The 15,847-nt window shown below is 42.7% G+C and overlaps 1 protein-coding gene across 1 annotated transcript in view; it reads left to right on the forward strand.

Annotated features, from left to right (window-relative positions):
- The first annotated feature begins 7,886 nt into the window (after positions 1–7,886).
- Positions 7,887–15,847, forward strand: part of DCUN1D4 (defective in cullin neddylation 1 domain containing 4) — an 81,768-nt gene continuing 73,807 nt past the window's right edge. The window contains exons 1-2 of the mRNA XM_072775010.1: positions 7,887–7,988; positions 8,147–8,207. Of these exons, the coding sequence (XP_072631111.1) occupies positions 7,983–7,988; positions 8,147–8,207 (67 nt within the window). The 5' untranslated portion in view covers positions 7,887–7,982. The remainder of the gene's footprint in view (positions 7,989–8,146; positions 8,208–15,847) is intronic.

Below are 15,847 nucleotides of genomic sequence, written 5' to 3' on the forward strand. Positions count from 1 at the left end.
GGCCTTTGCACTTGCTATTTCCTCTGCCTAGAGCACTCTTTCTCCAGATATCCACATGGCTTGTACCCTAATCTCCGTTAGGCCTCTCTCATATGTAACCTTCTTTGGAAAGCCCTCAACAATACTCTAGTTACAATTGCAGCCCCCACCCACTCTCTGAAACTCCCTATCCCCCATTCTGCTTTATAATTTGCTTTAGTAACACTGAAAATAGCATGTTCGTTTATATATTTGTTTGTTTTACTTATTTTCCAATGGAATGTAAGCCCCATGAGGGCTTAACACTGAGATATAATTTACATACCACACCGTTTACTTACTTAAAGTTTATGATTTAATGGATTTTTTAATGATCAAATTGGTCTAACCATCATCACAATTTTAGAATATTTTCATTCCTTTCTACCCCCCCCAAATACATTCCCATTAGGAGGCACTCTCCATGCTATTCCCCGCCATAGGCAATAACTAATTTACTTTTTGTCTCCATAAATTTGCCTATTCTGGATATCCCATAAAATTGGAATTATACAAGGTATTCTCTTTTGTAATTGGCTTCTTTTGCTTACCATGTTTTCAAGGTCAATGTTGTAGCATGTATCAGTACTTCATTCCTTTTCATTGCTAAGTAATTTTCTATTGTATAGATACACGCATTTTACGTATCCATTCATCAGTTAATTGATATGAATAATGCTGCTATGAACATCTGTGTACAAGTTTTTGTGTGTAAATATGTTTTCATATCTCTTGGGTATATAGCTAGGAGAGGAATTAGTGGGTCTGGGTCATATAGTAACTCTATGTTTAACCTTTAAAGAATTGCCAAAGTATTTTCCAAACAGTTGTACAGTTTTACAGTCTCCCTAGTGATATACAAGGGGTTCTAACTTCTTCAACACTAGTTCTCCAACACTTTTGCTGACATTTGTTATTATCTGCCTTTTTCATTATATTCATCCTGTTAAGTGTCTTTCATTGAAGCTTTTTTTTTTCTTTGATGAAGATAGGCACTTTGTCTTTTTTTTTTTACTTATTTTATTTAAATTGAATTAACATATAATGTATCATTAGTTTCAGATGTAGAGTTCAGTAATTCATCAGCTGCAAATAACACCCAGTGCCCATTACATGAGGTGCCCTCCTTAATGTCCATCACCTAGGTTTTGATCTGCATTTCTCTAATAGCTAAGATGTTGAGCGTCTTTTCATGTTCTTATTGACATTTGTATATCTTCTTTGGAGAAATGTTTATTCAGATCTTTTGCCCATTTTTTGACTAGGTTATGATTTTTAAGGTTTTTATTTAAATTCCAGTTAGTTAGCATACAGTGTAATATTAGTTTCAAGTGTGCAGTATAGTGATTCAACACTGCCATACATCACCAGGTGCTCATCACAGCAAGTGCACTCCATCCCCTTCACCCATCCTCTCACTCACTTCCCCTCTGGTAACCATCAATTTGTTCTCTCGAGTTAAGAATCTGTTTCTTGGTTTGCCTCCCTCTCTTTTTTCTCCCTTTGCTCATTTGTTTCTTAAATTCCACATATGAGTGAAATCATATGGTATTTCTCTGACTTATTTCACTTAGCATAATACTCTCTAGCTCCATCTATGTCATTGCAAATAGCAAGATTTCATTCTTTTTTGTGGTTGATTATGTGATATTCCATTATATATATATATATATATATGACGTGATCTCATTAGAGTTTAATTTGTATTTCCCCGCTGAGGAGTGATATTGAGCATTTTTTCATGTATCTCTTGGCCATCTATAGGTCTTCTTTGGAAAAATGTCTATCATATTTTCTGCCCATTTTTAATTGGATTATTCCTTTTTTGAGTGTTGAGTTTTATAAGTTCTTTATATATTTTAGATACTAACCCTTTATCAGATATGTCTTTTGCAAATATTTTATCTCATTCCATATGTACCTTTCAATTTTGTAGATTGTTTCCTTTGCTGTACAGAAGCTTTTTATTTTGATGTAGTCCGAATAGGTTTTTTTTTTTCTTTTTTGCTTTTATTTTCCCTTGCCTCAGGACACATATCTAGAAAGAAGTTGCTATGATGACCGATCTCAAAGAGGTTACTGCCTATATTCTCCTCTAAGATTTTTATGGTTTCCTGTCAAACATTAAGGACATTAATCTAATTTGATTTTATTTTTGTGTTTGGTGAAAGAATGTGAACAGTTTCATTCTTTTGCATGTTGCGGTCTAGTTTTTCCCATACCATTTGTTGAAGAGACTGTCTTTTTCCCATTGGTATTCTTTCCTGCTTTATCAAAGATTCATTGACCATATAGTTGTGGGTTCATTTCTGGGTTTTCAGTTCTGTTCCCCTAATCTATGTGTCTATTTTTGGGCTAGTACCATACTGTTTTGATCACTATATCTTTGTGTAAAATAACTTGAAGTCTGGAATTGGGGTTCCTCCAGTTTTGCTTTTCTTTTTTCAAGGTTACTTGGGCTTTTTCGGGGGGGGGGGTGTCTCTGTGCCTCCATACAAATTTTAGGATTTTTTGTTCTAGCTCTGTGAAAAATACTCGTGGTAGTTTGATAGGGATTGCATTACATGTGTAGACTGCTTTGGGTTATACAGAATTTTCTTTTCTTTTTTTTTTTTCAGACATTTTAACAATATTTGCTCTTCCAATTCATTAGCATGGAATGTTTTTCCATTTCTTTGTGTCCTCTTCAATTTCTTTCATCAGTGTTTTATAGTTTTCAGAGTACAGGTATCTTCTTAAAGGTGTGAGAGTTCTTTACGTTGTTTAGATACAAGACCCTTACTAGACAAATAATTTGCAAATATTTTCTCCCATTCTGAAGATTGTCTTTTTACTTTCATGATGGTGTCCTTAGTAGCACAAAAGTTTTTAGTCTCAATGAAGTCCAGTCTATCTGTATTTTTCTTCTGTTGCTTGTGATGTGGGTGTCACGTCTAAGAAAGCATGATCGATCCAGTTTCTCAAAGATTTATGCCTGTGTTTTCTTATAAGAGTTCTATAGATTTATGTCTTACATTTAGGTCCATGATTCATTTTTTTTAAATTTTTATTTATTTATGATAGTCACACAGAGAGAGAGAGAGAGAGAGAGGCAGAGACACAGGCAGAGGGAGAAGCAGGCTCCATGCACCGGGAGCCCGATGTGGGATTCGATCCCGGGTCTCCAGGATCGCGCCCTGGGCCAAAGGCAGGCGCTAAACCACTGCGCCACCCAGGGATCCCCCATGATTCATTTTGAGTTCATTACTGTATATGATGTGAGGGAGCAGTACAAGTTTATCCTTTTGTCTGTGGACATCCAGTTGTCCTAGCACCACTGTTGAAAAGACTATCCTTTCTCCATTGAATTGTCTTGGCACCCTCATTGAAAATCACTTAAACATAAATGCTCATAATTCTAATTTATCCACTCTCAATTCTATTCCATTGATCTGTATGTCTATCATTATGCCAGTGCCACACTGTCTTGACTACTGTAGCTTTGTGGTAAGTTTTGAAATTGGGATGTTGGAGTCATCCAACCTTCTTCATATTTTTCAAGGTTTGTTTTGGCTAATTGGAGTTCCTTTATTTGCCGTATGTGGATTTTTATGTCTTGCTAATTTTTGTATCCCCAGAGTTTAGCACAGTGCTTGATACATAGTAAATGATAAACAAGTATTGAACAAATAGTCATAAAATCACAACGAGAATAATTATGATGCAGACATCTCTAAAAAATATCCTGCTTGTAAGTATTCCTTAGTATTCTATTCTTTTGGAAAGAATGCTCACATTATCTTGGAAAACTGCCCCTTACTAACTTGATGTTATTCTTTTGGGGCTTCATACCACAGTATCCAAGACCCTTGGCCCCAGAAGACAGTATATGATTCAGGGCTGACCAATCCCATTCCATCTCCTGCCATACTTTTAGGCTTCAATATGATCATATAAGTCAGGCCCTGCCAATCAGAGTTCTGTCCTGAGATCACATGTTTTAAGGAGTGACCTCCAAATGTAAAAGAATGCATCCTACTAAACTGAGAAACATGCAAAACAGCAAACAAAACTGCCACCATAATAAAAACAGGGCAAACAGGGGCACCCGGTGGTTCAGTCGGTTAAGTGTCTGTCTTCCGCTCAGGTCATGATCCCAAGGTTCCTAGGACGGAGTTCTGCATCAGGCTCCCTGTTGAGCAGGGAGTTCCCCCTTGCACCTCTGCGTCATTCTCTTTTTTTTTTTTCTAAGCTACTCCTTCTCCCTGTGCCTCTCTTCCTGCCCTGGCTCATACTTTAACTCAGCTCTCTCTCTTAAATAAATAAATAAAATCTTAAACAAAACAAAACAAAATAGGCCAAAAGACATGAAAGGGCAACAAGACAGAGTTGGGAAGAGCATCCTGTTGAGTCCTAGTTCCTGAATCCAGTGGGCCCTGAAGCTATACTATCTCAACTGAGCTGAACAGGATTCTCAGTTGCACACAATGCAACTACTCTGGTTAACTTATGCAGATGAGGAATTCAGTGGGAGAGCATTGGGAAGCTCACAGAATGCATGGGAAGTTTGAAAAACCTAGCTGAAGCAAGAGGCATGTAGGGTAGAGTATGATCCAGATCCTGCCACCGAAGTTGTGTGCTTAGGATGCTTGTGCTAGACTCTGCTACTCTCGAACTCTTTTCTCTGCCCCTGGACTCTCAACCTTCTTGCAGTTAAGAAACTGTGTCTGATTCACCCTTGTACCTCTGCACCATTCTGTCTCTCTCTTTTTTCCAAGTAGGTTCCACACTGGGCATAGAGCGCAATGCAGGGCTTGAATCACAACCCTGAGATCAAGACCGGAGCTGAGATCAAGAGTTGGATGCTTAGCCAACTGAGCCACCCAGATGCCTCTGTACCATTCTCTGAAGAGGTAAAGTCCTGGGCAGGAGCATCTGCTTTTCTTGTGTGGGCCGGGTCAGCCCCACCTCAATGCTGGGACCAGCTTTCAATAAATAAAATTGCTTCTATTACTACATTTCCTTTGCCTTTTGTTGATTATAGGAGAAAAAAAAAATCTCCCTTCCCCTTTTTTTGGCCTAAACTACATTGGTTGAATTTCTGCCATTTGCAAAAAAAGAAATGATTCAAGTTAACAAAAATAATAGTAAGAATCACAGCGATTTATGGTATTTTAGCAGGTCCTGGATAAATGCTTTATATACTGTATTAGTTTCCTATGGCTACTGTAACAAAATGCCACAAATGTAGGGGTTTAAAACACACATTTATTATAGTACTTGAATCACAAGTACAAAAATGAATCTCATGGGGCCATAAAGTCAAGGTGTTCTCAGGGTTGTGTTCCTTCTGGAAGGAATTCATTTCCTTGCCTTGTCTAGCTTTTGGAAGATGCCAGCATTTCTTGGCCCTTTCCAGCAACCGCTTCACTCGGACCCCATCACATCTCCTTCTCCGACTCTGAACCTCCTGCCTCCCTACCTTCACTTGTAAGGCTCCTTATGATTACACAGGGCCCACTGGGAGAATCCAGGATAATCTCCCCCATCTCAAAATTCTTAATCATATCCACGAAATCCCTTTTGCCACATTAAGTAACATATTCACAGGTTCCACAGATTAGGGCATGGGCACGTTTGGGGTGCCACTGTTCTGTCTACCTCACAAGTACCAACTGTGGAGTCCTCCTCACAGCACTCCTGTGAGGTAAGTGGTGCTATTGTGCTTGTTTTAAAAATAAAGAAATCTGGGATCCCTGAGTGGCTCAGTGGTTTAGCGCCTGCCTTTGGCCCAGGGCGTGATCCTGAAGTCTCGGGATCGAGTCCCACATCAGGCTTCCTACATGGAGCCTGGTTCTCCCTCTGCCTGTGTCTCTGCCTCTCTCTCTCTCTGTATCTCTCATGAATAAATAAATAAAATCTTAAAAAAATATAAGTAAAGAAATCTTGCACAGAGAGTTCACATAATGTGTCCAGTGTTGAGCAGAAGAGTCCACATTAAAGCTTTGGCTGCTTTTGCAAAATCTGGGTGTGTTACCCTTTTGCAACCCCACCACCTGCCTTCCTTCAGTAGACTTGCTGGTTTGGGAGTCTCGGTGAAGAAAATATGGATAAGATCTGATGGAGGCACCATCTTTGTGTTTTCCCTTCTAATATGATGAATGGAGAAAAGAACGGCAGAGTCTCTTGAAACCCATGGATCTTGAGACACAGTGAAGAAAAACAACCTAATCCTGATTCCTATTTCCAAATGTTGGCTTGTTCAGCAGCTCCCGTAGGACTGCTTACATCTCAAGCCAATGGAGCTTGGCTTAGGAAAAGGGGACATAAGTCTCAAAAACAAAACAAAACAAAACAAAACCCTCAAATACCAGCTTCCTTAACAAAGCTAAGAGCATCAGTGGCAGGAGATACTGTATGAAGCTGACATTCTTCAGGCCCTGGAGTCAGAGGGGAAGGATCTACCTAAAAGAGTGATATACTCTTAATTTGGGAATAATACAGAGATCAATGAGAAAGCAGACTGTGCTCGGCTGACAAAACCATAGTGGATCTCAAGTTGTCTGATGCCCCTAGACAGGGCCTTAGTAGATATTAAGCACAAGATGAAAACCGTCTTTAGCATTCAGCTCTAGACTTTCAGATCTGGAAAACGCTCCATCTTAAAGGCCCACTACCACTTGGCATGCAGAGATGGAATAAAAGCTGCTGACTCTTCCTTATGAAATAAATTCCACCAGCTCTCCCCAGCCAAAGTGTAGACAAATGGGAGCTATTTATTAATATAAGCATAAGCCGGAGTCTGCATTTGTTCAGGGCCAGTGGAAACCATGGGGGAACTGATGGAGATGAGAGATGTTCAGGAAAGCTGCTCCAAACTCCAGTACTCACACTTCATGCAATCCCAGTGGACAAAATGACTGCCAGTAGGGAGTTAATCAAGTCTTGATTCATTAAATGTTTATTGAGTTTTTGTTACGTGCTGGAGACAAAACTAGATCATCAAAGACAGAGTTCCTGCGCTGGAGGTGAGGTGGCCTGACAGGGCAGAGGTTTCTAATATGGAGGGATGGGGCCTGGTGGAGGGAGGAGGCCCAACGGACTTGGGAGAAAGGAGAGCTGAACCAGCTTTGCTCTGTGAGCCAGGACCCCCCAGTTGCAAGTAACAGAAACGAAATTTGGACTATAAATAGGGAATGTAATGTTATGAGAGGTGTGTGAAGAACAAGGTGCCCCTTCCTCTGAGCAAACACAGCTTCACACCGAGCCCATGGGTTGAACAGAGTACAAGTGGTACCCCAGCCCCCTTGCCCCCTTGGCTGTGCTTTTTTGCACAGTGCACAAACTGTACACCTGTACAAAGTAACTGAGCCAGCTCCCCTATCACAGGCTCGCAAAAACTGTGTCCCTTTTCTCCTTATTACTTGTCAAAATAGCAATTTTATCTTGCTTGCATGACTAATTAAGGAATGCCTCCTCTGCAAGCTCGTAAGCCCCAGGAAGGCAGCAGTTGGGTCTGGTTTTTGCTCAACATGTTATTCGAAGAGCCCAGCAGTGTCGGGCACACAGAAGGCCCTTGATAATGGTTGTTTCGTGAAGAGAGGAATGAGCCAACAAGAGATCACGTGCTCATTGGGAATGTTGGGGGGGGATCAGCTATCAAAACTCTGATGAAGGGTGGGATGAGCAGATCCCCGAAAAGAAGCAGGGCTCCTTCTAGCAAAAGAGGGAAAGGCCAGGCCAAAAAAAGTCCAAGTGGCCCCACGGAGCCATCAACTTGCCATGGGCCTTGTCTGACCAGACTCTCCTGTGTCTTTGTGTCCTCACCTGTGAGATGAGGGAATGTGTCCAGCTCATTACCTTGGCCCTACATTCTATTCCTGTTTGTTCTGGTTCTGTTCCCTCCCGCCAAGTTCCGTTCCAGTGCTGCAGGTGTGAAGTGGAAAAAGACATGACTGTGGGTAACCTCAGTCAAAGGAGGCCTGATGGAGGTGAGCCTGAAGCCGAGCTGTACTGGAGACGGGGAGGAGGAGAGGCTGGGGGAAGTATGTTGTTGGTGTTGAGCCAGTTGTTAGGAGTCTTTTATTTTGAGTGTAAATATCTTTGCTGGGGGTGCGGGGTTAACACATCTGTGTTTCCCCTGCATTAGCTTATCCGGGAACAGCGAGCCAGGCACGCACGAGGAGCTGAGGGAATGAGACATTGGACAGGTAAGTTGTGATCATCCCCGTAGGTCCCAGGCACATGCAAGCATCTCTAGGGGGCATGAAGGGGGCTGTTGGCCCCTGGGATCTAGACTTTCCTGGGTGCTGTGGGGAGCCAGGCGTCGTTTATTTGCTCCCACGGTGGCACAGTGACTCGGAGGTGGGGAAGAAAGTGGTGTCTCCATTTGCTGACCCCAATATGGCAAGAGGAATTGGCCCTAGACCCTTCCTGTGCCCACTGAGCACCGCAACCTCTCAGCACTGGCCTGGCCTCCCTCTGATTCTCAGGCAACCCCCTGGGTCTGTCCTCCAGGATGTCGTCCAAGCTCAGTCTTGCTCACATTAGGGGGCACAGAGGTTTGCCTTCACTCACAAAGGAGGGACTTCGTCCTGAAAACAGCAGCCGTCTATCCGGAGGGCTGGCCAAGGGGGCAAGTGGCACAGTTTTGATCCACATGCAGTGGCTGCCCTTTAAAGCCGAATGGCCGGTAACAATACTCTGCTACTTTGAGCCCTACTCTTTTTATTTTATTTTATTTTTTTAAGTAGGCTTCACGCCCAGCATGGAGCCCACTATGGGGCTTGAACCCACCACCCTGAGATCAAGACCTGAGCTGAGATCAAGAACCGGACACTTAACCAACCGAGGCACCCTGAGCCCTACTGGTGCACACCCCCCATGTAGCTCTGTTGTCAGATCCCCAAAGCATTTTAACGAGGAAGAGAATCAAGTCCCATTCCCTGGAATTGGGGAAATTGTGTTTCATGCTCCCGCTAATGATGGGCAGAGAGGACACGGGACATTGGCCCCGGCCCCCTAGACTTATGTTAGGTGGGACTGCCTGCAGGTGCTAGAAAAATAGGTACAGCCTCTGTAATAAAGGACTTGGAGGGTGCGTTGGGGGCGGCGGGGCTGGGGGGGTGGTTTGCAGAGGGTGGGCAAGTGGCCCTCCGTACAGTGCTACACAGAGGAGCCAGAGAGCAAAGTGAGGCAACATGCAGATCTGAAGGTACTTGGCCTTAATTCTCCCAGTTTTGCCACTTACGAGTTGTGTGGCTTTGGGGTAGTCAGTTCATCTGATCTGTGCCTCAGTTGCCTCGCCTGTCAAATGAGTTTAAACAGAAGTTTCTACCCCTTGGGATCGTTGAGAGGATTCAATGAGTTGCCACAAACCCTAGCACGGTGCCTGGTGCCAAGTGGGGGGTATGTAAGTGGCCGCCAATCCAGTATTTATATCCCCCTAGCCTATTATCTGAATTTGAAATGTTTCCCAAAGCTCCAGTTAGATAAAATTTGGAGGTTCAGAACAGACGACGGTTGTAGTGCAGGAGCTTTGAGGCCAGGATGGGTGGCTGTGAGGTGGGGGGGACGGGGAGGCAGAGAGCGGCGCAGAAGCAGGTGCAGGGGCTCAAGAGCAGGCTTGCCCAGCAAATGGACCAGACTGTGGGGGGCACAGGGCCTGGGGGGCCAGGTGCAGGGGTGCTGATCAGGGCCTGGGGCCAGGGGGTCAGAGGATGGAACCGCTAGGCCACAGGGATGGCAGAGAGTCACAGGGGGCAGGGGAGGACCCAGACTCCGGGGGTGCGCGGCTGCAGAAAAGGCAGTTTTGACCACAACCCAGTTTGGAACTGGAGGTGAGCAAAATTTGGGAACAGAAGTTTATTTTCAGCGTCTCCTCTCCAAAGAGCACTGCTTCTCTCTTGCCCTTTGTCCAGGAGTCCAAAATCCTCCCGATGGCCTTGAAAATGTTGCTCCCCCACCCCCAGCCAAGCTTCCCTCCCCTCCTGCCACCGCACGGCCTGCACCTGCTCACCTTGTCACGCGCACTGTCGCCCCAGCGCAGGCCCCACGTCAGGTGGACCCCTCTGTCACCAGCACACGACTGATGGCCACTGGCTCATCCCTAGAGTGTTGGGATTTTCAAAGGGAAATACTTGTAAACTCAACTGAATGTCTATCTAGGACACACATACACACACACACACACACACACACGCAAATCACCGATTTACCCAATTGGACAATATTTTCTTTCAACTAACCCCGGATGCTTACGCTTTACTTGCTTACACTGCCTTGGCCCAAAGTGGTTAAAGCAAATGCCTGTAACGTTTTGGGAGCCACAGGACCCACTGAAATGATTTGTACGTGCGTCCGTATGTGTGCTTGCACATGTGTGTGCATGCAGGCCTGCCCCTCCAAGTTCTTTTCTCTATCTGGGAACCATCAGTATTTTTCTTAAATACGTGGATTCATTACTTTCTTCCCATGACTTGGCTTCTGGGGTGACTTCAATTGGGGGGTTCAGGTGTGAGTGTTGGGGTCTTGGGGTAGTGGAGACAGACCCACCACGTGGTAGGGGCTGGAATCTGCTTAGTCACCAGGTTGCGGCCTCCTCCATCCTCTTCCTTTCCAGAACAGGAAGTTCCTACTTCCATAGCAGGTTATCACCAAGGAAGTGAGCATATATTTTCCTCAGCTCCTGCCGGCCCCTTCCTCCCTCCCCCACTTCCCCTGCTGCCTGCCGGCTCCATCCACTCTCCCAGAATGCTTCACGTTGCCATAATGAGATGCTCGGCTGCTGTGCAGCCCCGACGTCTGGAGATGGATGGGGCCTCCTGTACTGCCCTGAGAGGGATGTTAAAACGACATTGTGTTCATGGAAGCAGGCTAGAGAAGGCCAGGGGGAATGGGGAGCCTGGCGACACACAGAAGCCACTGTGCGAGGAAAATGGTCACTCCTCCTGCCCATGCCCTGCTAGCTGGCCTAACTGAAGTGATGCTGTGTTTGTGACAGTCACCCTAAACGTCATGCCCTGTTTAGATTCAGTTGGAAAATGATACCTGCGGAGATCGAATTTCATGCAACATCATTAAGGACCTGATTAGCCCAATGCGAATAAGGTGAAAAGACCCAATTCAGAGAAGAACGTGTGGTAATGAACACAGTTTTGTTCAAATAGTCTGTTAAATCCCTAGGCAGGTGGGATTTCCGAAAAATAAAAGGTCCTGGGTAAAAAAAAGAAAAGAAAAGTGGCAGTTTAAGCATTCTATGGTTGGGCTGGAGAAAAAGATCAGAAAAAGAAATTGAAATTGAAACTGAAACACTGATGTCAAATCTCAGCAGAATTGGAAAATCCTTAGCTTTTCTGAGAGAGCCTTAAAATGGCAGCTTCGTAAAGGAGGAAACCAGGCTTTTCCAGATAACTTAAAAACACAGACTCATTTTTACTTGCAATAGCCCCAAGCATAAAAATTAGCCAACTGCACCTCACAAGACCGCATGAAGTTCACAAGGAAGTATGTCAAAGCATCGCAGAATTGGTGCTCATGCATTTATTCCTGCTTCTCTCTCTTACTTTTACAAGTGCTTGCACATATTTTATCCTATTTATCCCTTGAAGATTTCAGCCCCATTTTCATGGAGGGAGGAAGTGAGGCCCAGACAAGTTGAATTCCTGCTCAAGGGTTTAGGTGGGGGAGTCTGGCCCAGGGGTGATACTCGAAGACACTTTGCCTCTGGTATAGCAGACTAAAAATCTTTTACACCCGTAACTGTGGCACTCGGGGAAGGGTAATATTACTTCAAAGGACGAGGAAGAGATATTAGTCGCTATGGGAACATAATATGGGCTTCTATTTATGTAGGCTCCCCGGTAATTTACTACAATCTGTGTGATTGTTTAGGAATTTCCTATGTACATCTGAACTTGCAAGATCAATCAATTTTCATTAAGCTAGTTTTCAAAGAGTTTGAATGACACAGCATTGATACGAGGGACTCATTTTTTCCCCTTTATTGTTCAGAGTCTTGAATTTCAGTTTCAAACTAGACGGATTTCACGTTGGTGGGGTGTCTTGGTGAAGAACGCTTCCGTACCCCAACTCAATGTTCCCGTAAACTCTAGAAAGGAGAAAGGAAGCCGAGTTAATAAGACATCGTGACTGTGGAGTCAGGGACCAGCTTAGAGGGAAAGAAAGGTTTGGGATGACGAGCTGGCTGGGAGGGGGAAAGGTTTATTCCAGAATATGCTGAGTGCTGCAGCTAACAGGTATTAAGCCACGTAGTTTTATGTGCTTTACTTATACTTACTCATTTCTCACAACATACCCATGAGGTAGGTCCTATTATTTTCACTATTTTGCAGATGAGAAAACCACACAGAAATGTGAGGTAACTCATCGTCTTAAGTGGTACAGTGTCTTCTTAAACCAATGGGTTTTTAATCCAGGCCGTCTGGATTAAGCCTATGTTCTATGTTCTGCTTCAGAAAAAACATCAAAAGTGCAGCTAAAAATGCCCAGTGTAGAGGTGGTTCCAGAAAGTTCCATCTCTTAAAGTCTCTCTCTTTTTTTTTTTTTAATTTGGGGAGTTACATTATCGCCCCAACAGAGGCTGATGAAAAAATGGAAATCCCTTTAATGTACATTATAAACCCACCTGACAGGATATCAGTTCTACAAAGTAACCTGTCGTGATTATAAAGAGGTCACTTAAAAAAATATATAAAGAGGTCACTTGCTTGTGTGTCATTGTCAGCATAAGAAGAGCAAGGGAGAAGGAAGCTGATAAAAGGAAAAGTGTAGTGGACAAGATACGTGGCAAACAATGCCATCTTTTCAGATTGTCAATCATGACCACTTTTTTTTTTTTTAAGATTTATTTATTTATTCATGAGAGACACAGAGAGAGAGGCGGAGACACAGGCAGGGGGAGATTATGATACGGGAGACGCAGGATTTCTTAGCGAGGAAGCTATGGGAATTGCAGCGTAATAGAGTTATGGGACTTGATTGGTGATTGTTACTGGTTGATCGTTATTGACTGGTGTTTTAGTAATTATAGAGGTTACTCGTGGTAACTAAGGATTAATAGGCTGAGAGCTATAGTAATTATAAAGGAAAGAAAATATAGTTTAATTAGGTCTTTTTGGTTAGAAATTAAGGTAGAAGATTTTATTTGGAAATAAGAGATTGATTTGGGTAGGACATTTTCTAGTCAGATAGTGTCTAAGAGTATTGATGCTGAATTTTGGCTCATTGATAGGTTTATCTTTGGTGTGAAGTGGTGATGTTAATAGGATAATAGCCTAACAGGTTAGAAAATTTAAAGAAGGTGCCCCGACTATGGTCAGTTTTGAGGAGAAACTGTCCCTCTTGGTGACAATGGAAGAAAATGTTTACTTCTAAGCTTTTTCCATGAACCTAATAATTGGGACATGACTATGTATAGGTATTGAAAAACAAAACCTACATTTTTATTACCCTATTTGCATCTGGCAAGTGCAAAACTGTTCTATGTATGCTGTGAAAAGCAGCATTAAGTACAGCATACTTATGAAATTAAAAGCTGAAACTGTTCTCCATAGCACAGACCTCAATGGTTAAAAGGTTAATTCCAGGAGGCTGAAGGGGCTGTCCCCCGTCCCACTGATCTATCAGAATAGGGAGTGTATTACGTTCAGCAGAGCCTCATTAGATACCCTAGATAAATAATCTCATTCATAATATACCAGGAAGTCGATAGCTGTTATTGAAATAAGGTCAAAAAGATGAAATAGATAAGAAGGATGGAATAACCTGGAAATAATCTTTCTGACTCATATTTTTTGTAATATATATCTACAAAGGCAGCCTGAGTGTCTACATATTCTAGAAAAAGGCTAGGTTTCACTTCTAGAAACACATTCACCTCTATATCATTGTATCCTTTTAAATGAATCTCTCAGGTATGGAGGGCATATATTAATCTGATTAAGAAGAGAGGGTACATTGCGGCCCCTGGGTGACTCAGTGGTTGAGCAACTGCCTTCGGCTCAGGGCATGATCCTGGGAACCCGGGATCGAGTCCCACATTGGGGTCCCTGCATGAAGCCTGCTTCTCCCTCTGCCTGTGTCTCTGCCTCTCTCTCTGTGCCTCTCATGAATAAATAATTTTTTTTTTTTTTTTTAAAGAGAGGGTACATTATAACACAGGGAATTTGACCACTTAGGAACACTATTCCTTATTAGCTAGGGGGCAAGTTACTGACCGATCTAAACCTCAGTTAACTTATCTGTAAATTGGGGATAATATTAGTGCCCCACTGGAGTGTTGCAAGGTTAGGTGGACTACTTTAACAAGCAAAGCACTATCGAGAGTAGTGCCTATCACATGGGTAGCAACTAAAAAAACAAGTTGTTATCATTGGGATTAGCAAACTGTCAGTTGGTTATGAGTTTGGAGAAGTAAAGCATCCTGACCTCTACAGATTGATTTATTTTGTTTGTTTGTTTGTTTCCATGTAAACCCATGTAGCCTGACTTTTGATAACTAGTGGAGTTCTACATACTCTTTCACTGTGATCTGAGGCTAAATTAACTCCTCCCTGACATGTGTTCTTTCCGATTGTCCTCCAATTTTATCAGGGGCACATTTATCTATTTGTCTGAGCAGGCCCAAGTTTCAGTCTTAGGACTACGCCCTTCTCCACTCTGTATCCTCATCCCCAACACATGCAGAAAAGCATGCTGTGGAGTGTAGAATTTGGGAAAAAGTTTAACTTTACCATCACAGTCCCAAACACTTACTAATTTCTAACCCCCTCCCAAGGATTTGAATATAAAGGCACAGAAATGTGACATTATTATCTCAGTAAACGTCCCCACAGGGATCAAGTTATTTGGAGCCGGTACCAATGAGAAAAAAGTTAAATGTTCTATTACAGATTGAAAACATTCCCTGTTGAATTTCATAAAAAAGAAGGCAGTATTTCAGCTATGAAGTATAGAATTTGTATTAGATTGCTCTAATAACTTTCTAAGGGGAAGGAAGAGTGATTTACCCATCTTTGGAGTTTGAAGCTTTGATATCGGTACAGGAGAAAAGACCTGGTCTAGGAGTGGAGAAACCTAATTTAGTTACTGCTTTGTCATTAACTATTTGGGGAACTTGGATTAGACATCGAACTCCTTTGGACCTCAACTCTCATATTCTTAAAATGAGGAAGTTGGATCTTCCCAAGACTTCTCTCAGATCTAAAATTTCACTTTACAGTCAAGATTCGGCTCATTTTAAGGAACAGTTTAGTAGTGCCTACTATTTGAAAGCACCGTGCTAGATGCTAGGGACTTAAAGATAAATATAAGAAGATTCCTGCCCTCAAAGGTTCATAGTCTTGTGGATTATTAAAATGACGGGGTGATAGCTGCAGAATATTATGTAATCACCTAATTATACCTGTTTTACTATTCATACTACATGTGAGACTAAGGATGAGCTTAGCCCCTCAAGCTTGAGGCTGCAGTTGACTATCAAAAAGATCTGTATAAATTACTCTTTTAAGTGTGTTTTTATTTGAAAATAACCATACTGATCTAACTGAAAGTGATGCTGAGAAATAACAAAGGTTAAACATTCTGTATAGTTTTTGTGGACACCATGAGCCAGGAAAGAGATGAGTGCTAGGGACAGAGCCGCGGGCAGACAGCTCAGTAGCTTAGCCATTACATACATTATTATCAGGTTTCCTGCAAATGAATCAATATAGTAAACTGGTACCTAAAACAAATTAATTTTAATTTGGGCTTATTTTAAATTTAGAGGTGTTAGGAAGCAAACTCATTTCTGTGCAAAACAGCAATGTGTCTCAGCCCTTGAAGTACC

The sequence above is a fragment of the Canis lupus genome, chromosome 14 (assembly GCF_048164855.1).
Source record: "Canis lupus baileyi chromosome 14, mCanLup2.hap1, whole genome shotgun sequence".
NCBI lineage: Eukaryota > Metazoa > Chordata > Mammalia > Carnivora > Canidae > Canis > Canis lupus.